The sequence below is a fragment of the Leptosomus discolor genome, chromosome 2 (genome assembly GCF_034619465.1).
Source record: "Leptosomus discolor isolate bLepDis1 chromosome 2, bLepDis1.hap2, whole genome shotgun sequence".
Classification (NCBI taxonomy): Eukaryota; Metazoa; Chordata; class Aves; order Leptosomiformes; family Leptosomidae; genus Leptosomus; species Leptosomus discolor.
This window is the reverse complement of record NC_141392.1, coordinates 49,270,864-49,294,270: the sequence shown is the minus strand read 5'-3', so window position 1 is coordinate 49,294,270 and position 23,407 is coordinate 49,270,864. Positions and strand designations below refer to the sequence as shown.

At 40.4% G+C, this 23,407-nt stretch overlaps 1 protein-coding gene across 2 annotated transcripts in view; it reads right to left on the bottom strand.

The window, feature by feature from the left end:
• RPS6KA2 (ribosomal protein S6 kinase A2) overlaps positions 1-23,407 on the bottom strand; it is a 310,509-nt gene that overhangs the window by 13,540 nt on the left and 273,562 nt on the right. For both annotated transcript variants that reach the window (XM_086461053.1, XM_086461054.1), the window contains 3 exons: positions 18,054-18,184; positions 16,247-16,372; positions 509-598 (listed from right to left, as the gene is read on the bottom strand). In XM_086461053.1, the coding sequence (XP_086317179.1) occupies positions 509-598; positions 16,247-16,372; positions 18,054-18,184 (347 nt within the window). The remainder of the gene's footprint in view (positions 1-508; positions 599-16,246; positions 16,373-18,053; positions 18,185-23,407) is intronic.

Below are 23,407 nucleotides of genomic sequence, written 5' to 3'. Positions count from 1 at the left end.
ATGCCTCCATGTCTTCTCAGGCTGCTTGACTAGAAGGTAAATACTCCCTGGCATTAAGTGACTATTAGGGGAAACCTTAATGACTTTCCTTTTCCCAACAAAGCAGATACCACAGGCTGCATGGGAACGGCTGCTGCTTATGACAGAGCATCCCCTGCCCAGCAGCACCACAGTGTGTGCTCAGCAGCTTGCTCTGAAACACCCGACTAGGGAGTTCTCACTTCTGAAAAGTGCTGCAAAACCAAACCCATTTTGTTGTTCTCCAGCGCTGTGCCCCTTTGGTTTTATTTACAGGTGGTTAGACGGTAACTGCAGAATGTATAATCTGACCAGTCCTTCCAACTGCTATCCAGTAATTTGTTAAATCACTTTTTTTTTTTTCCTTGATTTCAGTGGGTCTCTTCAGCTCTGACCTTCAACTGAAGAATTTTCCAGACTTGGACTAGTAGGTGAGTCTGATCATAAGGTGAAAATCATTTTAATGCTGAAGTGCTCAAACTCTACTCACATCTTTAAGAGTAATGATGTTTGGATGCTGTCCATATCGCAAGAGGATCTCAATTTCTTCAGAGGGGTCTCTCTTGCTCTTATCAATTATCTGGAATAAATGAAACACGATGTAGTAAGATACGGGCTAGCAGCACTAAGCACTAAACAAGAAATTTCTACAGTTTGAACAAATTAATATTGAAAATTCTTTCATTAATCATTATTCTAGGAGAGGACAGCTCAAACCCTGTGCAAATGAGAGCCATGCTGACTATATGCCAAAGCCAGATAGAGCAATAATTAATTTAGATTCTGAAGTCATAGGCCCTCTTTTTGATGCCTATAGTTTTGTTTGCCTGTAAATAATGGCAGTTACAAGAAGTGTCATTTAGAAATCAAACCACCTGGAGAGTTTAAAAATAATAATAGTTTTTAAATGACCTCTGACATAAAAAATATGTAAGTTCGTAATATTGGCATATGCTTGTACATCTGCTGATAAATTAATAGAAATTACTTATGATGTGGGTTTGTCAGAAATGAAAATATAGACATTTACTGTCAGGGGAGATCTGAGTTGAAGCTCTTTGGGCCATGCTGTTGTAATGAACAAGAGAGTGGCCATCGATGGCACTTGGCCATGTAACCAAACTCTGCCCATTCCTAAGCTAGAAAGAAATCTGCTCTACAGATCACTTTTCAGTATTCAGCATCTATTACCTTACAGACAGTACAGTGAGACATGAAAACTTTTTTACTTTTATAGCAGCAGGTCTCAGAAAAATACGACACCTGTAGCTCAGAGAACATCACTGCATGGGAAGCCTGTTGTTAGTATGGCCCTGGCTTCTCATCAATGCTCCTATTACCTACATTTGGAATGTCAATGGAAGAGCTTTGATCATTTGCCCAGTTGAGAGTACTGATTAGTGTTTTTCACTTTGCAGATCTAAATGATAAATATGAAATAAAAAACCCCTATAAAATAATCCAAGGGAGAGCTGTGTATGTTGGAGTCTCAGATGCAACTGCACAGGGAATGGTGAAAGACTCATTCTACTAGAAACTCATTAGGAGTACAGTATTTTGGCACAATTTCTTATTCCTAGAAAACAGCAGCAGTACTTTTGAATAAAAGGTTTACCAAAGAGGAAAGTGTGGCATTTTCAGAAAACCTTATTTCCATTATTGGCTTGGATTTCAAGGCTTCCAAGCTTAAATATGGTTAGCTCTCTCTAAGAACTAGGCACAGAGCACAGATTTAAAACAATGGTGTTTGCAGGGAAGCAACTTTTTAAAAATCTCTTTTGTTAATGAGGATAAATGCCTGGCTGCTTTTGCATGCATTTCTTTATGGCTTAATGATGGCGATAATATTTAAGTACAGGTCTATAATTTTATACATCAATTATAGAAGTGCATGCTTGAATATATATCAGAGTTTTTGTAGTCATCATGACTGGCATGCATTTGCAGTGATAATGATGTTCAGTAGTCGTCCATGGTTGAGGTATGCATTTGAAGCTGTATCAGTGATTTGATTCTGAATTAATAGCAGTGTGACAAGTGAAAGTGCAACAGGGAGCTGATGCAGGTAGATGGCTATTGTCCGCATTTGAATGAACGAAGGAAAAACCTTAAAAACAGGTAAGTGGAAAAAATTCTACTAGCAATTTCTCCTTAGAATGATGTTCTCCCAGTTTAGTCAAGACATTTTCAAAATGCCAGTGAAACCCTGCTTGAATGTCTCCTCATAAATACAGCCTCAGTGACTGAATGTGTCCCACTCCACCAATAACTCTAACATATAAAAAGATCCTCAGGGCCACTTCCTTGGCTAAACTAATATAGCTCTTGTCAAGTTAATGGAGTTACTCATATGTGCACCTGTTAGGATCTGCCTGCCTTGTACATACTAGCAGAATTTACTGCAGCAAGTATTACTACCACTGTGTGAAGTATTACTATCACTATGGTATTGTAGCAAGCAATATATTTCAGATTCCTTTTCTGTCGTATTTTCCTGTGAAAGGCAATAGCCAGAGCTGTGGAAAATTTTAAGCAACTGTTAATAATGCAGGACTATAAATATATATATATGGCCTAAAAGAAATCCAAACGAAGAATAGTCTCAGCTATTGACACAAAACCCAAAATAACATAACCTGAAGCAGTCTGCTACTGATTTAGTAGCAACAGCAGTAGATCATATGTAATGCTTCTAATTCACAATATGCTATATAAATATAAATCGCAAGACAGTCTCACTAAATATGTATGCTTTTTGCTTTAGTGTATGCACAAGCTGTGATACAGTGATTAAATGGACAAGCTGCCCCAAACGACACAACAAATCCTTGTCAGAGCAGTGAAGGGACCTGCCAAATTCCTCTCAGTCCCTGGGCAGCCTGGTTGGGCAGACCAGAACAATTTTTTGTCCTCCACAGCGAGAGACTGTCACCCTGATGGTGCCTCTCTTCAGTGCGCCTGTGACTTACACTTGGCCAATAACTCATAAAGCAGCAAAGAAGATGGCTGCTGCAACCTTAGCAGAAATCTCTCTTCAGTTCAGACTGGCTGCAGTATGCACAGCCTCTTTACTCGCATGCTGCAATGGCCACAGCAGCTCCTTAAATATGCCTCATAGCTCCACTGTAACACACAATTCTCTCTCCTGGTCTTCCTCTTCAGAAAGTGTTTTGGTGTGTTGTTAAATCCATGCCAGAATTTCCAAAGAGGGAAGCTGCGATTTCAGGGTGGTTCAGCTGGTGGTCTCTGCCTCCTTTTGCACCCAGAGGTGTCTGCATCACAGCATGAGGTGCTGCATCCCCGGAACATTCATAAATCTTGCCCCAGCTTAGTGCCAAGATAGGCTGTGCTAAAATGCAGGCCCAGTGCTCCTTATCGAACACAGGGGCTAAGGAAGATGCATTGTGGGCTTCCAGTGATATTCATAAGTAGTTCTGAGATTTTCAGAACGTAGCAGGTTAAATTAATTAAATTATGTAAGTGAAAAGGCAGTGGTTTCACTAGATGGGTGTTAAATAAGCGCTGTTTGTGCAGTTGTACTTTCTGATTTTCAGTGCCAGTGTTGCTGTATACAACATGGAGGAAAAGCATGCTCCGAGCACCTTGTGCAAATGCAGCAGGAGAGGGGCAGGACGGAGGCAGCCCCGGCATGGCCCAGTCTGCATGCTCTCCCTGCGCTTGCCAGCTGGCCACCGGGCTGCTTGGCCTCCTGGCAAAAGCACGTGGCTTCTGCCACACTTGTGAGCTAACTACTTCCTTCTCCAGACAGCAACACCCAGGCTGCTGGGCAGAGAGTCCAAAGTCACTGTGAACACCTCATCTGCAATCCTACATGCTTACCTACACACACGTCCCCCTTCCTGGAGTGGGTCAATGCCAAGATATATAAAGCAGCCTTGACCATAATTTGAAAAGGGTTCATTAAGTCAGATTTAGCAATTGCCAGAGAAGGTGAGGGAGGCATTACGAGGTCTAACCACGGTTGTATTCTGCCTCCTGGAAACAAACCAAGGCACTCGTCTTGCTAGTCCTTTCCAAGGGCGACCTGGCAAGCATCTGCTGGCTCCTCGGGGCTGTGCTCCCACTGAGTTGAGCTCTGGTGCTCCCTTGGGCTCTCCCAGGGTTGGGACACAGGTATTCTTTCCAGTAGGCTTTGATCAGCATTGAAACAGTACCAGAGCAGACATCCATACCAGGCACTTGGCTTTCCATTTCAGTGTTACTGTTTCTTCCTCCCACTCCTGCTTTGGAGCTTAATTATCTCTAATTTTTAAAGATAAGCACTATTATCAGCCCACCTCTGTGTACGGAGAGGTTTTAGCTTTGTCCACTTTATTCAACTAGTGCAGACCATGTAGACCAGACAACAGCATATGTGGCACTTCACACCCAACCAATGGAGCAGTTAGGTATGGTCCTAAAATTAATTTTAATACAACACCTCTCAGAGCTATGCTTTCAGGCTTCCCAGAGAGACCCCACAAGGATACCCTGTTATTGGCTACCCTGCTCCAATGAGGACCAAAGGCTCCTTGTTTACTACCTATATACTGGAAGCTGCAATATTAGAAAGAAAAAGAGCATTTAATGTTACAGGTTTGGATACAGGAACCGTCGTACTCTCATCAGACTTCCTATGTGAGACCACGCATGGCCACAGCATGTGACACAGCGTGTGCTCTTGTTCAGAATTAATATTATTATTCATCAGTTAAGTTTTTTGCTATCTAGTAGATTTCAAACTCTCCTGTTGGATGCTGGCAAGCTAAATATGTCTATCTGAATTTTATATAGGCAATGACACTCTTAAACCCTGATTAAAAGCTGCACAAAACTATGTAACTTCTAAATATTTCTTGTGGTAACAAAGAGCGTTTGCCACCCTGGTCACTCTGTTCCCTCTGTGACATTGTGTTTTACATGAAGACAGACTCTTCCCTAGTCCACTCTGTGACAGCCCATGAACCTCCTGCAGCTCCTCCTGTACGAGGAATGATGTATTTTCTTTAGGAAATTCATTCTGGTTTGAACTCAACAGAAATGTATGCATAAACACGCTCTATTAAGGAATTAAGGGAAAATTTTCTCTACTAGTTCCTGAGGTTTTGAGTAATATGTAGCGATGTTACTTTTCTGTTTTTCTCTGTAAATGTCTGCTGAAGAACACCAACTCAGAAAGCCATCATAATGTATAAATAACTGAAAATGTAACAAGAGCTCTGTTGTACTTTGGCAGAGAAGAGCTATGAAGCACAGGGGTCTCCTGTTGTCCTTCAGAAAAACAAGAAACTGAGCCATACAACAGATAGACTTTTCTCTGTGTATTGAACAACCAGGGATTGCTTAGAAACTCATGTGTATTAAACAGCAGATGAAACAATTACAGAATAAAACAGGCTCAGCACATGCAATAAGGTCCTTTGTTCTAATAGGGGACTTGTTTGTTCTTGGACTATTGCATCCTTTGTGCATTTCGCTGAATAGCTGAAAAAAAGGGTGCATTTTCTTCAGTGGAATTTAGGGTAAGAACCTCATGATGTTTTAAAATGAGTCAAGCTCCATTAAAGGACAATACTGAACTCTATCAAGGAAGAAAGGATCAGGAGAGAATATTTTCAAAATCCTAATTAATGCATCTGGCCAGTTCTTAAAAGTCCTTCTACAAGTCTGGAAAAAAATCACCTGATTCTCCCTTACTAATGGGTTTTCAATGTTTTCAGCTTTGCCAGTGTGGACTGATGAGTATAAAAGAGAGTATCAATACAGTTCTGTGTGGGTAAAGCCTTGCTGAAATTGGTACAGCAACTATATAGACACTATTGATTTGTATTTGCTTGTTGCAGTTTTGTGAACATATTTGCGTGCTTCCAACTGTGTAGATAAATATCTTCCGGATCTAGTTATGCCATTAGCAGATGTTACAGTCCTCAGCTGTTTGATACCACCCACCAGCTGGGGCTTATAGCCTTCACAGTCCTGCCAAAGAAATGGTATGTGTGAATACTCCCTAATCCGTTTTGGGCAGAATTAGCCCTGTTAATACAAATTGCCTCTTCAAACAGCTGAAATTAACCTGGGTGACCTTGCACAAGGAGGACGGCTGTGTTTCTCACATGGAGTTCTCCATCACTACAGTTGTGAGATTGGAAAAAGGCAAGAGGTAGGAGGTGACAATTTAACTGCCTTTGCTGTCTGGAAAATGAACAGCCTAAAAGAAAGGGTGAGAGAAAAGCAACCGAGTGAGAAAGAAGACAGAAAAGAAACATGAGACGCAGTGATATCAGCCTGAGGAGAAAGGATGGGGCTCTGGCCAGGCTAAGCTGGAGCTAATAGTGAGGAAACTGCTGTCTGTTGTTGGGTCTTCCTGTGCTGGGGAGAAAGGACTTTGTGCATCTTTAATGAACAAACAAGACTGCATTAAAACATTTTCTTGGCTCTGACTTGAATTTCCCCTTAAGTGAAATAGGACACAAAAGCTCTGTCTAATCACATCAATCGAAATGGGCAATGGTAGCCATCTCCCTTCTTGGGAAAACCAAACTAAATGTACCTAATACTAGCACTGTGTGCCACTACCACAGACTGCAGCAAAAATTCTCCATTTTATTTTAGTGGATTTATTCTACAACATCAACCACAAACATTGGGAAGCATTAAAGGTACACCCTGAAGCATGGGCATGGATAATAAGTAGGTTGTGGGGCTTTGACTGAGGAGCTTTGGTGGGTTGTGCTGCAGAGGCATAAGGCGTAGCTCTCCTTGGCTGCCCTTTTTGTCCTCAGTCCAAAATGGGACCAGCATCTGCCTCTTCTTCAACTGCCCCAAGTGACCTTTCCTGGCAGCTGAAACTGAGCTACTGGGTGTCTGAAACCATCTCCAAGGGTGTGAACCAAGGCAGCTGAGCCACTGGTACAGTCCTAATCTCCTGCTCTGGCTTCAGCAACAGAAAGTCCAGCAGAAGGTCAGGGCAGACGCCTGGGCATTGCAATACCCTAAACAGCCATGGCTGAGGTTGCCAGTGTATTTAGCCAGTGGGACTACCTAAAGATCCTTTTGACCAGCACCAGGGAACTTATGATGGCTTTGTGGAAAAAGTATGGAGGAGAAAGAGAGCTTCATGCACTTTTTAAAGCTGCCTTTTTTTCCTATTACATACTTTGAAGGTTTTTCTAAAGCTTGTTTGGAGTGTAAGCATGGGTTAATCACATTTAAGAAGAGATCTATATAACACTGTGTGATATGATACTCCCTGTAGAAATCCATTCCTTTTCCAGAAGAGAAGGGATGAGCAAAGGGAGGACTAATTTTGTGTCTCTTTGCACATTATGTTTACATGATATTCACAATATATTTGAAAATTCAGGGCACCACTGGTGGAACTGAGCATAGGCGGGATTCACAGCCCTTCTGAAGAAAGGAGATGCAACAACACATGCAGAGATTTTAACCTGACAATTTCATCTACAATATTAATTCCAATGGAAGTGTCACAGAGATAGTTCTGCAGTTCTGTGCTGCTGGAAAATGTACAGGTTTCCATTCCAGTAATATTTCCCTCTAAAAATAAGCCCTATTCATGCCAAGCATCTGTTTTAATTTGGTTCCTTTTTTGATGTCAAATTACTCAAGCGGGATGAAAATCACTGCAGAAAGGCTAACATTATTTAAAAGGACATGGTATAATTTTACATTTAAGATGTCTCCAAGGAGAACTATTCCAAGCATAATGGTTTCCGAGGGACTATTTGCTGTGCTATTAGTTTTGATTAGCTCCAGAGATTCATTCCCCCCATTCATGCTTAAATCTTCCAGAAAAATAGTGAGATGAATATTAAAAGAAACAGACCTAATTAGCAGTATTTTTCTGAAATAAGCACTGGCCATCAGATCAAGCTGTGTGGGTGAGACATCAAACTTTCTGCACACAGAGCATGCCCACTCGCTGCCAGTGTTTGCCTACTTGGCACTCCTAAGCTGTCAACTGCAACTGTAGTACTTAATTAATTAGCATTTCTACAGTAGCACACATTTTCTAAGAAATGCAGAAACATTAACAAATTTTGTTCCAATAGCACCTGTGAAAGAGAAAAGCTCTCTTGAGAGAGAAGTCTGCAGTTTTGAAGGCAGAATAGCTCAGTAGGAAATGCTCAGCCCTAGCACACATCCATGGATCAGACTGATGAGTTTTCAGTCTGTAAAATGACTGCAGTGCTCCTCCCACCTATTTTTACAAAAAGCTTCAGGGATGGAAACCAGTATATCATATTCAGATCTTATAAAAGAGGAAAATTATTACATCAATATGGAAGATAAGTCAGAAGAAACACAGTTTAAATGGCCCCAAAAGAGAAACAGAGCCACAAAGGACCAAATTCCGTCCAAAATACTTAGGTATTTGCCAAGCAAGCTAGGGAAAAGAAACATGATATTACTAAGCTGTAGGAATTACTGCTGCCTGATCCTAAGTCTCAGAACTAAGATTTAGCTAGCAGTGAGAAATATCATCATCTCACATTCTTCAGAGGCTCAGCCATGCCAAGGAGAGAGGCACTGTGAGCCTCGTGATCAAATGGGAAGGAAGCTGCAGGAATCCTTACACCAGAGAGGATGTACAACCACTGCACACCTAAGATTTGCTCTGAAGCTGAGTTTAGGAGGTGGTCTGCACACATTTCTGTATTTCTATCTGCCTCCTCTGCTTATTCTGTTAAAACTTAAGCAACACCTTGATCCAATTTACCCCAAAAGTCACCAGTCAGTAATGGCTCTCACTGCTACAAACAACCTTGCTGCTTGTAGAAGTGCTCAAGGCTCTCCTGGCTCTCTGCCCTGCCTTCTTCTCCCAAGTCCTTCAAGGAAAGCCCAGCACTCTGTACTGGCCTATTGTTTCTGAAGCTCTAGATGCAGGGTCCTGCCTATTTGGGCAGGGCCTCCATGGAGGACTGACTTGTTTCTATGGGGACAGTATCTGGCAGAAGTCTGAACACATTGCAATAGAAAAGTGAGACTCATTGAAGTTTTGCAGGTATTTGACTAAACCCAAATCTTAAAAAATGAGGACAGCTTATAAAATATACTATGTTGCCTCCTGCTGTGGTGAGTGAAATTGTATATAGTGGCCCTGGTCCAGCATGGAAGTCAGGCCCTTTGATAAAGTCGTTTGGAGTGGAAAAACCAAGAAAGCCTTCAAAAATACTCTCACAGATCAGACATAAGATCCTCATAGACAACTTTCTCTTGCACTCCTTTCCTACTTCATCCATTTTAATGTAAATAATTTTCCCTCATACCTAGAGGATACCTGTCCATGCTTTTTGTAATCGCTCTTACTGTATCCACTGTAGATCCCAGTTGATAGTCCAGGGCTCTTCCTGCTGCTTTCTTTCCAGAGCACTCTGGAAAACAGCCCTCCCTATGCAAATCCAAACAAGCATAGAGATTAGTTCCTAAATTTGCTCTGAAGCCTGTATCTCCTACATGGCACTCAATAGCCTACTGAATCTGGTGCCACACTACCAGCTTAGGTATCCTTCAGACAGTGAAAAATATCTTTTACTGAAGTGTCTGAACAACAGGATTTCCTAAATCCCAGCTTTATAAACTAAATTTCACAATAAGTGTCCTCTGTAGTTTATCAAGGTATCTTATACCTGCATTTTGTAAGGCTACATTTCCACTAATATGACAGATCCAACTTCTTTGCATGTGAGGGGGAGGACGTCTCGGTCATCTCCTTGAAGAGTCTGTTTTACCAACTGCTCTCACCATCAGACTTTTTTTTCCCTGAAACTCCCTTTTTTTAGCTTCAAGACATTCTGTCTTGTCTTGCTGTCTTTAGCAGCCAAATGGTTGCCATCCATCATTTATATCACCTTAGAGATATTTATAGATTTTGATCGCATCCCACTGGACTCTTGTCTGTTTTACATCATATATATTTGTAGCTCTCTTGGTAGAGCTTGCCTTGTATTTTCTGGTATAGATTTTCTCTAATTTGTTTATACTCTATCTTAAACCATGGATACCAAAATAGCACATGGTCCCACAGGGTTTAGTAGTCCTACCCAGGTACTACAGACAAAACTCACTTATATGCAAGCATGTTAGCAAGACAGAAATCTATAATTTGTTTTTCAATTTTATTAATAAAATTTTAACTACACTAGCAACACATTTATGCAACACTGGTATTCAAATCTTCATATTTCCATCCTATGAATTAGTTGAGTATATTGAACAGCTTCATTAAATATCATTCAGGAAATGGAAGTAATAGGAATGAAAATTTTTGAGGAGACTGCAGTCAGACGTATTTTCACAACAAAATATTGGAAAATATTTTTCAGAATCATCAGCATGCTCTTGCAGAGGCAAGAGATATGCTCTTCATAGATAATTTGATAAGCCGTCTTGGGGAAGAGCAAGGACTGTTAGAGGCTTATGGAAGCACAGTTATCGCTCCCATTTCCCTTCAGTTGGGTAACAGGTTTTTTAATGAGGTCTTTTTAGATCACATGATATTATTCCTGATGCCATTTTTCCCTTCAAGTGTGAGCTGTGACAGAGCCCTGCTCTCATCCGTACAAACCTTGCTGTGACAGCCACCCAGCAAAGTCAAGAGGGGTTTGCACAACTAGCGTTTGACTGAGAACTGAGACAGGACCTCAGCACCTGATCCGTACCCATTAGGCCCACTCTCTCCCTTGCAGAGTCCTGTTACTGCTCTGCTCCAGCAGCAGGTATCTTCTGCTAAATTTCAAAGCTAAATTTAAAGGGAATACATTTACCTGTGGCTCTGACCTGGAGATCTCTATGCATAGCCTGGGGCCTGACCCCTGTACCATGTTCTGGTGCGGGCAGAGGGAGGAAAGGTAGGACGATCAGTGGATGGGTGCCTGCTGGTGTTGACAAGCTGACAGGCTCAGGACCAAGAAATCTGAGGTTATCCAGCAAACTTTCCATTGACTTGCCTATTAAAATACTGATATATTTATCCATGTTCCAACAGACACTAGGTACCTCCCAGACAGACAAAAATAGATACAACCCTCCCCTGAAAATTTCACAGTCTGTTTCACTTTAGAGGAAAGTCACTTTAGTAACTTTCTATGGTTAAGGAGAAACAAATCTGAGCAAATCTCTCTAGATCTACAGACACCTTAACTGTCAAGGAGATTTGATGACCTTTGGACTGTTTTTTTTCTTCTCTTTTTTCCCTTTTCCTGTTTCAATAAATAAAGCTACATGTGTTCAGGATTCCCATTTCCTTTAAAAGAATTGCAAAAGTGTGCACCAGGCTGCAGTCAGTCTTAGAAGACTACTTTTTCGTTATTCACACATTCTGCATTCAGCACTAGACTCCTGACATAATCATAATACAGGTTGTGAAGAAAATGTTGTAGGGCCAACTAAATACCACTGTGTAACCTCCTGCCTTCGGATTAGCATGATATTGTATCTACTTACACCAACCACCTAAAACCAACCAAACCAAGACCATGAACATCAATGAAAGAGGAAAGTGAAGTTTAAAGAAATTATGAAACAACTCTGGAATTCATACAGCTTTTGGTCACTATGTCACTCACTTTTATTAGCAAATAAATAGAGGTATATAGCAAGTCTGATTACACAGGCCTGCTAAAAACAGCTCTCACAACTTACTGACTTATATTCATTGATAGCATGTTGACATCACTTCTCTGCTGGTACGGCATTTTTATAGCTAATTAAAATGCACCTTGTCCCCAGTCTGCACATACTGAAATATGCCAAGATAGATGTACTTTCAGTGCTTCGTAATTACCAGAATTATAAATTAACTGTAGGATTTACTAGGACTCTAGCATAAACTAACCTGTATCCCAGAGGCAGACATAGACTGCAAAATTTGGCTTTGCTTACAGCTGTGGAACATTTGGAGGCAAGTAGTTGGTTAGTACATTATAGAGACAGGAAAAAGTCACATGAAATACACATGTGTTTTGAGATCCAAATTCCACTGTAATATTGGCATCTGCAAAATTGGACTTGTCATTTGGGACTACGTCTACTGTATGTTTTTCTTCTTCAAAGGAGGGAGAAATGTGTACCCTACCCTTTTACCCAGTTGTTTGCCCTGGCTCTAACAGCATGAAAGGACTAAAAATCCCTAAGACTTAACCAGTTAGATATTGTTTTGACCTGGAAAAGAAAACAGTTGTCATCAAGCTGTTGAAGCTGGCACCTATGCCACCCTGCTCTGCAAAATGTGGGGCAGTTACCGTATTGGCGATAGCATAGGCCATAGCAGCAGCCCTTTCTATTTGGCTGTTATCCACCATTAATCTCTCCTGGGGGTAAGGAGTCAATCTAAATAGAGAACTCTTTAGAAAAAGGGGGATGCAATCAGGTCCTGTACAAACTTGCTTAATCTGTCATCAGTAAGAAGCACATTTGAAAATCCAGCTTGGAAGCTTCACTACAAGTAGAGATCCAAGCTTGAAACCAGCACAATGGTTTTAAGTAAAGAAAAACTTCTGGAATACACTAATTGCATCAAATCTCTGGCACGTTTTGAAAAACGTGATGCACCAAGAACTCTGAACTGTAGCATTTTCTTTGTTTTCCAAACGAGAGCTCTTAATCTATTTAGGCTTCCATTGCAGACTTTCTTCCATCCACATAAATCCCTCCCATCTGCTCTAGCATCATTCTTTTACTTAATTGACTTATTTTCTCTAGATACTGATGTGACTGAAATAGTTTGATCTGATTTTCCTTTGCTTCTGACCTCACCATTACATTTATACCCACGTGAAGCTTGTAACTGTGATCAACAAAGGCCAGTTCCCTTTGCTATTAAAAATGATTAGGCCTGCTGTAGTCAGGATGACCAATATTCTAGCAGAAGAATCTGAAACACATTAGAGGTCCATCAGAGGAGAAACACTTTTTTTCCCCCATTTCTCTTCTTTATACCAATGTCTCATAACGTATTCAGAAGAATGAACAATCTGCTTACTTGTATTTCATAACTTTATACTTTTTTTTTTCACTTGGGAATGAGATGGAAAGGAAGCCCAAGAGTAGAATTTTAAAAGTACCTCAGAGTATGTATATGCAGTAGAATATGATACAAAGACTTGCTAAACCAACATCTACCTGCACTGACCCAGGTAGGTGGCTACTGGTTTCATAGTAGACTCAGTTTGCAGGAAATCTGGCTGCCTACAAGGTTTTCTGTTGCATGGTATTGAAACGCTCTCAGAAGTGGAGATAGAAGTCTGAATTCTTAAATATTGCATTTAGGAGCCTGAGGGCACTTCTAAAACAGATTCAGAGTTTATTATTAGCATTTCATTTTTTACAGATGACATGGAACAAGAGGGAATAAGTTGCAAGAAAATTCTCTTGTTCTGCAGGCTCAGTGATTGAATTTACAAAGGCAGTTAGACACCTACAGATGCAGAGAGGGGCCCAGGTGGACTTCCAAAAGCACCTCACTGAGTGACATGCCTAGTCTCACTGAACTCTGAAACAAGTGACATTTCAGATCTGTGCAAGTGCTTTTACAACACCAGCAAAGAACTTCTTTGCACGGCTAGACATCTAATTATCTCTATAAGATGGTCCCCAATTAGTTGCAGATGGCCAGCAAAATGAAAAGGGATGAAATGTTTTGCATTTTAATAAATACATTCTGCTTCTGGGCTAGGAAAGGTTTTGTTTTTTTCTAAGTGGATTTTCCAGCTGTAGCTCTGACTCAAGTTACTCTGGCTCGGTATTCTGCTGTCTCAGTATGGCACTACACAGCAATAGTCAGTGAGTGGCAGTATCCATGGAGGGATTATTTACCCAGTGACATGATGTGTATCTTCCCATGGTGATGCCACCATGTAATTTCCTTAACTCCTTCACTATCACCAGCTTCTCCCAGGGAGATGGGATGGTGCTCTCTGACGTGTTGGCAGTTCATCTTAAAGAGGGAGCTTTTAACGAGGTGGTGCCAGGCAAATGGGGCTGCTGCCTATCATACAAACTATCACTGCAGATATTTTTTCCTGTGAATTTTGTGTATTAGGGAGCACTGAGAAAATTATACTTACTGAAAGAAATCAAAAGAGTCTAATTACAGTGATTTTTATAGAGAGAGTTAAAGGATACGTGTCAAAAGGGACTGATATATAATTATGGTAATATCAGTTGCAACTCCTGTGCTACCTAATTACTTTAAATGGGTGGCATTGTGCAATCTTTATGAAAGCAAGCTACTTTGATAACAAAATGAAATGATCTTAATGTGAAACAAAAATAAAATTGAAAGGAAAGTGAAATTAATATGTTGGTAGGAATAATAATCAGAGAGTCAGCACTCAATGTGCTGGAAAGACAGTACAGACAGAAACCCACCAACCGACTCCAACCCCAAATCTGCACTACACATTTGACTCAAACTGTGTCAGAAACTGAGATGCTACATGTGTTGCCTAGACTGATAGTCAAAATTAAGACATATCATCATGACAAGAAGAGAGTCATAAGAAATGGAGGAAGAAAGGAGTAAAAAGAGGCAAGATTAATAAAAATGGGAAAAGGGCATAAACCCAGCAATCTTGTTCATCACAGATGTAATTTAATTACACAGAACCCACACCTACTATAACATAATGCCATCTGTTAACAAATGACCTGGACACTGGAAAAATCTAATCTTTCCATTCATTAGAAATGAAAATGCTAGCATGTTCATGCACAAGCCCTGCTGGTAGATCCATGCTCCTAATTATGGTGTAGCATAGAAAAATCAACCGTTATTTGAACAGCAACATTAACACATTGTCAGTTATTAGGGTTTCCAGATTTTTGTGGCCACCACAGGGAGATACCAAAAATTTCATGGACTTTCATGAATACTGCATTATCATCAGTCTTGTAATGAAAAATAAGACTGAATAAAAGGTTTAATATTATTGTATTCACTACCTGCAGCTCATTTATCTCATGGACGGCAGTTTGGATCACTTCTTTAAGCTCTCATCATCTCATTTAACAGCAAAGACATAATTTCATTTATAAGCTATGTTTACACACCTTTTCTAAAATTTTAAAACAAGAAAAGTAGACTGGCAGTTGGCTAGAATCCCTCATTTACTGCAAGTTTGGTAAATACATTTCTATATGTACTGATTTCAAAGGGCTACTTTTTGTCTTATGCTCATTTAAGAAATTTGTTCCCATTAGATCATACAGAATGAAAGGATCTGATTTAACTGCTGTGTCTTTCAAATTCATTATACTAATTCCTCATTTAATCCAATGTTGTCTCTTCTTGCTACAAGAACAAAACCATTAAGTACTTTTCTACGCATATGAGTGTATTAATTGCTATGTCTTTTTCTTATAGAAAATTGAATGTTTGGAACTCTTCCTCTGAGCCATAACCTCACGACCACTTGCCACATACACTGGTCTGTTCTGCCCTTTGTAATAGCTGCATACTGTTTAGTCAATAGCATTTAACAGAGTTGTGACTTAGTCCTTTGAGCATGACCTTCCAAAGCAGTTCTACTGAAGTTCTTCCCTATCGGAAAAGGTTCCCTCATACCTACACACCCTAGAAGCTTCCTGGCCTTTGCGGCTGCAGGGACTCTGTTTTATGAAGTGTTGCTTGACCAAGTCTGAAGTTCACTGACTTGTCTTTAATATTCAAATAAATTCCACTGAATTAATATTTCAAATCTCTGCTGAAGATTGCCTTTTGCTCTTTTGTGTAGCATGTTGGTGGTGAATGTCAAGGAAACAAAGGGAAATTTGAGCATTTGAAGGTGATCATGGTTTTCACTGACAAATCTGTCTAATTACAATAAAAAATGTCGGAACTAAATAACTTAAGAATAAAATGCTCTTTCAACTTTGCAATCATTTTGTGTGTTATTTTGTTTATTTATGATGATTCAATGTACCGTCTGTTAAAAATCTTGTCTAGTTTGCAAGAGGCACGGTTGAAATGATTAGCAGGATTTACATGCAAGACTGTAATGGTTTCTTCCATCCAGGAATTATACTTGACGAGATTAAGGTGTGAGAAATAATCTAAGTCTTATCATGAAGTCTGTCGTCTTCCAAATGCAAAAAAACCGCCACCAAGCAACACCTGCCACCAAGAAATAAGCCAACAAAATATCCACTGACTGCACCGCTGCCCAGGCTGGCAGAGCAGTCCCAACCACATTTCTGGCTTTCTTACCTTCACTGCAAACTCTGTTTCTGTAGCTTTATGAACACATCTCTTGCACACTGAATAGGAGCCAATTCCTATGTCCTCCTTGATCTCATATCCATCTGTAAAATGAATGTTGTTCCCATGTAACTGCTATAGGGAAAGACAAAGGAAGGTAGTCAGGACATGGGTAAGTAAAAGCAAGAACTAGCCTCATCTTAATAAGGAAAGTGCTTGATCTCATCTCTTTCATAGAGCTCTCTTGTCCTTAGCAGTTTTTCTAAGTCCAGTTAAAAAACCTGAAGCCCTTTAATTAAACAAATGTGTCACCTCCCTTTTTACCTTTTTCCAGTCTGTAAGATGGAGTTGTCCATGTAGAAGTAATGGCAAAAAAGCAGTGAATTTCTAAACTATTTATGGAATGCAGACAATCACCTCTTATTAGAAATCCACAGGAAACTGTGGGCCCAAATCCCCTGACACACTGCCATATCTTGACAATATAAATTTATTTCTAATTACTGAGAGGCCAGATACATATATCATATAAACTTATATCTTAGAAACTACCAATAGCTTCAAAGTCTTCAAAACAGATACCCCACATATGGGGTGTGCCTCTAGAACACTGGAGGTCTTGTCCAGGATACGTTTGATTATGATTTTTGTGTGAGAGAAAAGTTACTATTTTAAGCCAACCTAATTTAAGAAAATATATTACTAGTGCAAATAGTAGGAAAATACTTTAAAATGTCTAATTTTATATATTGAAGAGTATAGAATGAACTATGGCATCATTAGTTCACATGCCCCGCGGAAAATGTATGGTCAAGTGGATTGGTTAGATGGTGAAACCCAGTCTGAGGCCTTCATCCTAAGACTCAAGAAATGATCAGCAGCTCTAAAGATTCTCTAGGATCCTCTGTCTAAAAGCATAACCTCATTAGCAAAGTCCTCGCAGAACCTTCTAAATTGTAAGACATGCATGTGTTAACATTCAGTACATTTTTACAAAGCAAACCACAGGAATATGTATATAAGATTTCTGGGATGTAACTACTTGGGTAACATTTCACTTACTGTTGCATAATAGAATCTTAAAGAATATGACATATTCCACTGTAAATTGTTAAAATAGCGATGAAAACTATGAAAACCTATGAAAACCACAGGCAGGGGCTCTCCCCTTAAGGCATGTATACTTCTGGTTGTGGGTAGGAGAGGAATTTTTTCCTTGTGGGAAAATTTGCTGCATCTTTCAGCAGCTCAGTTGTTTCTCCCGATTCACTATTCCTCTGATGTATTGAGCTATTTGTAGCAATTTATTTCTGGTTTAAATTACAATAACTGGAGAGCACGTTGTAGGGGAATGGCAGCAAAGAACCAAGTGTCTGGCAAGTGTCCTTCCCCCGTCAAGCTGCTCTGGGTTATGTGAGTACACCCATACTCTTGCGCAATAGCAACATGAACACGGCAGCCTCTTACATCCAGGAGCTTGGGCTCCGTGTCTGTGGGAGCCCACAGCAGTAGTTCATTGAGCCCCTTTGCCAACACAGTCTGTATCATATAATCCAAGACAAAGTAGAAGTACTTTTTGTTTGAGTTGTGATAAGGTGCTATTCCTATTTCCTTTGTAAAGGTTGTGGAGAACATGAACTTAAAGATAAAAGCCTTTGGGGAAAAAATTTCTCATTTTCCACCTCCTACATGCTGCATGTAAACACCTCCTATGTGCACTAGGTAGCTGTGAAATACCAGTGAGAATGCTGAGGCAGTTTAAATACATTATGCATGTATGTATCTGCTCATCAAATGTGAAGTGTAACACTGGTACCTGCACAATTGGGTGAACAGTGATTTTGTGCACATCTTGCTGTGCAGGCTCCTGCACCAAGTTAGAGGCAACGAAGCTGAACCCTCTGAAAAGATGATGAGCATTGGCACTTGGAGGAACACCTGGGGAATCTGTAGAGGAAGGAAGAAAATGGTCTCATGAGCTGCACAGAAGATCAGAAAGGAATAGCACAGCACCTGCAACAGACAGTCACCTCTGCCAGTCAACAGCTGATCCTGCTAAACTGGCAGACACAAGTCAATATAATCCACCTCCACATCAAGGCTTTGGTGTGCCTTCTCCATCCATTTCCTCTGGGTATGAACAGTGCAGGTGTATTGTTTGCAAGAATCTCTCCTCTTGGATACAGACTGTTTTACACAGTACATGTTCACTCTTAGGCAAAGCACTGCCTTTGCCAGGACTCCACACAGAGAGAGAAGGCACAGGATGGCAAGGCAGGGAGAAAGACTGATGGCTCAAGGCAGGGCACTCCTTTGGCTTAGCAGAGGTTCTCCAGGGAGTGGAAGAAAGCTGCAAGATGCTGTATCTGTCCTTTGCAGCACAACATGACTATAGAAATTACAAAGGCTTTAGTGCTTTCTGGGTAATGTGGTTATGTTGTGTGGGTCAGGAAAATATAGAGAAGACAGGACCTGATGCAAGCGTGAAAGCACAGTGCTCCAGTAGTGGTGGTTTGGAGCCTCACAGGGATCTTCTGGAGCAGCTTTAGGAGCTGGGACCTACTCCAGGGAAGACACTGGTTGACTTGTCCTCAGGTGAACAAAATGACTAGGATTGTTTTAACTAATCTTCACGGAGATATTCTCCCCATTCCTTCCCCTGACACAGCAAATCCACGGGAGAAATAGCTGGAGTTCAAAAAGCCCTGAATATCCTACCTTTGGAGTGAAATAACTAGAGAGCAGTTCCTAGAACCTGCATCACCCTCAGTGAGAGGAACAGCACAACAAAGCAAGAAGAGAAGAGTTGTGCTTCACTTAAAATTCAGAAAAGCTTTGAAGAGATCTTTCTCCCCAGTGTATGTTTTGTCCCAGATATTTTCATAAGCAAGAAGGAATTGCATTGCAAACCATTCCTCGCTAGCTGGGTAGCTGGCTGGGTATTATAAAGCCTACCAATACTAAAATTTGCTCACTTTATATTTGTTCTTTTTTGGGAGTTGTTTTTTTTTTTCTCCCCTTCACATTTCTCCAGTGCAACATGTAATTTACCATAGCAAATTTACAGAGCTAAACTTCTTTTAGAAAGCTATCTCCTTGTACGAAGTGTGTAAATACCTAGTTTTACTAGAATAAAGAAAATACATCCCCACTGGACCTTATATCTGCACCATCAGCATCACCCATTAGCGTGTAGGGCAATGGCATGGAAGATTGAGTATTGCTTGAGGTCCTGTAAACATGTGAGAACGTATTTCCTTGTGGGGTCATTCCCTGTGTAAATCTACTGGTCAAATGAGGTCTGAAGCCATAATATGTTAAAAACACATTCTCTGCTTGGAAACAAACAAAACTGAGACTGCAGCTAATTCTATATCTCATTACAAAGCCACCTAAGCTTTGACAGGAGTCAGAAATAAGCACAGCAAGTCAGACCTCACTGCAAAGTATGTGGAGAAGCTTGTCTTTTGGTAAAATGACGTGGGCTATTTGTTCATCTCAGTGTATCGATGGGAACTCTCCTTGAAAATACATGGATGAATCATGCCAGACCTTTTGCATCACTGGGTACTTCTTACAATGGCATACATACAACAGTGATTTTGCAAGAGGGATTAATTAAGAGGAAAGAATGTTTTAAAAAAGGAATGACAACAATTCAAATGTGAACATTCCTGAACTTCAGGAAAGCTGTGATTCAGCTCTAAAATGTAAGTGCTAGGTCATCTCCATTTAAAAATAACTGTTCCTTCATAATTCACTGCCAATCTCTTTATCAAACACTGTAGAAGAACAAATGATTATTTGATGTTCAATATTAAATATTCATCATCACCAACTGATATGCCCATCATATGAATTAAATGAATTAAAACACCTGTGTTACGTGCAAAATTATATTTAAATCATGTTAGTTAACTGATAGCAATGAAACTGAAGTAGTTTTCCTAGCCTTGATAAATCCATAAATCCAGAATCACTTCATATGTCTGAATTAGACCCACTTACAAACACCAATCTTTTGTAATGGTTATGTTTCTCCCAGTGAAAGTCATAATGCTTTGTCCCACTACAGCATTGTAACGGGTCTGCCTGAGATGCAGCCCTCATCGTGCTGTGCAGTGGTAGCTAGATAACACACCAGTGTTTTGACTACTGCTGAGTAGGGCTCACACAGCACCAAGGCTGTTTCCCCAACATTTCCCCAGTAGGCTGGGGGTGGGTGAAAACTTGGGAGGGGATATAGCCAGGACAGCTGACCCAAACGACCAAAGGGATACTCCATACCACATGACGCCTGCTCAGCAATATAAGCTGGGGAAAACATGAAGAAGGAGGGGACATTTGTTTCACGTTTGTTGTCTGGAGCAACAGCTACGCATACCAGAGCCCTACTTCCTGGGAAGTGGCTGGACATCGCCTGCTGATGGGAAGTAGAGAATAAAATCTTTTATTTTGCTTTTGCTTCCACACGCAGCTATTTGCTTCATTAAACCGTCTTTATCTGACCCACGTGCCTGTTGTTACATTTTCTTTCCCCTGTCCAGCTGAGAGGGTGAGAGTGATAGAGTGGCTTTGGTGGGCACCTGGCATCTGGCCAAGGCCAAACCACCACAAGCATCTAACTTTACAGGATTTTCAAAGGCTTCATCAATCTTAAGTAATTGACTTCTGTATGCTTCACTGGGGTTGCAAACATTACTATCTTATTTGCAGAGCAGGAAATTTAGATACTTCAGGTGCAATTTTATATATTTTTTCTCAGCCGTAAAGCCAGCCTAAGAAAGACATACCTGCTGGTTACAGCATGCTGCCCCATCACTTATGACAGTACAAACATTTGTGGACTGAAATCTGAGTTGTATCGCCAGAGTGATCTTGGTTTGATCCTTGTTCAAATCACCATTTATAATCTGGACTGCTTCAGTCTCCTGCTCTCTGTGAGGAGCTGAGTCAGCACAAATGAGATGTGGGTCCACAGTGGTGGACTTAGGAAACAAGTGGCCAGAAAAAGCGAATCAAATTCAGATGAATCCCTGAGAAAAAGTGATGTAAAACTACACCTGTGGAGACGAACTCTTGATGTCAGAAACCACATCTTTGGCACACTCAGAGCTGAGGTTAGGAATCCACAGAAAGCTGTTTCAACCTCCAGGCTGAAGAAACTTTCTGTGATACAGGAAATTACTGGACTGGCAAGTTACTGGATCAAAAGATTTGACATAAACTTGTTTCCTGGCAGGAGAACTGATTCATAAAGACAGACTGCAAAATGACTGTATGTATCTGTGCCCCCTCCTTGGTAATGTCTTTCTGACAGCTTCATTAAAACATGACTGCATTATCATCATAGAACAGGAATTATTACAGTCCTTTCTGTCTGAATATGTTCTCAGTAACAAGGTAAGTTTGTATGGGGTCTATGCCATAAGAGAAAAAACCACAAAATAAAAAAGGTTCTTGTTTGACTCAACCAGCCGCGTGAGCGAGTATTAAACACTCTTGTGATGCTCTCCCCTTCTGGTTGACCCAACCAGTCAACAGTCAGGGGCTGCAAAATATGCTGCCAGTCTGCAGAGGCTTTCCTATCACTCTGGACATGTAAAGGGATTCACTTTTCCAATTACACCTGTTTTGAAATGACAGGGTTTGATTCTCAGGCCACTTTCCATAATAGCACGAAGCAGAATCGAGGCAGGCCATCTCCCCACCCCAGCCACCACCCCAAGATAAACCTTCCGAGTCAGTGTCTTGCATGAGATATCAAATTGAATTAGGCAACAGTAGTAACATGTAGAGTGTAAAATATAATCCTGGGCATCAGCATATGCCTGAAGCACAAGGGTTTTCATGCCAGCACAACCAATGAAGTGTGAACTTCCAAAGCAATCCAAACTCTCAATGCTTCTCTGAGACTTTCCAGGATAGGTGAAATGTCTGGCATCCAAAGACAATTTGTATCCATGCAGTGGGATAGGAGTATCAGAACATGACTGACATACACTGGAGACAGGTGGATGTTCCAGTTGGACACAAATAACCAAACTTATATTTTTATAGCTTGTCAAAGTCGGCACATCCTTGCCAAAAAAAATCTAGGAACCAAGACTGATAAAAGTTTTTGAGTAGATACCACTACTTCATACCCTATAAAAGGAGGTTTGAGCCAGGCTTTGAATAGAGGTTTGGCCTAATTTTAAGAAAAAGGCTGAGGGTCATGATAAGCCTACACAACACAAAAACTATGGGAAATCCTAGCTCTGATTCATGTGTTGTAATGCAGGGGTCTTCGTAATGAAAGCTCAGGTCTTTTACTCTCCCTGCAACAGTTCTGGGACAATTTGAAGACTGACGCTTGAGACCTTATACTTGGTTATTACAACAATACTATGTGATATTTACAGTGCTTACCATCTTTAAAGTCTTTTATAAACAACAGCTAATGAAATTTTTACATTTTAGAATGTATAAATAAGTACTTCTTTACACAGGAATATCACAGGCAGAAAGATAATATAGCTTATCTATGTCTAGCACAAGGCAACACTATAACTGGGACTACCACTCTGAGGTTACTGATGATCTTGCTTTCAACCAGAAGAGTGCAAAGATGGTGTTTTGTGTAACAATCACCTTCATAAATATAGTGCACAAAATGCCATATTCCTGTTAGGAAACAGAAATTATAGGAACAACATTCTCACTGCAAGGATTTTCTAGATATTGTTGGCCAAATTTCCTGTTGGCATAACTCCAATGGTCTGAGAACTTGATGACTCTTCATTATTGTATTAACCATATATTACCATGTATTAACTTCCAACAGTCCATAGTCTATGGGATTTTGTAATTAAAGAAAACATCTATGGAATACACAATTATATACTAACTTGCAGAGATGCAAAGTTCTTTGAAGCTGAGGTAATTTAAAATAGTTAAATTCAGCTAATGTAAGTAATGATAAGAGTAATAAACCAGCAAATCAATAGTTATTTTTTCCTATTAAAAATGTGACATCTGTCCTTCTTGAAGACAAATTAATGTGAGGCTGGTGAAATGCTTATGAGCTTCTTTTCTTGGAAATGCAAAACAGTTTTTGCTTCCTGCTGGATATTGCAAAACCCAGTAACCCCACAGACTTTTAGACCTCATTGGAATAGGCAGGAGAAG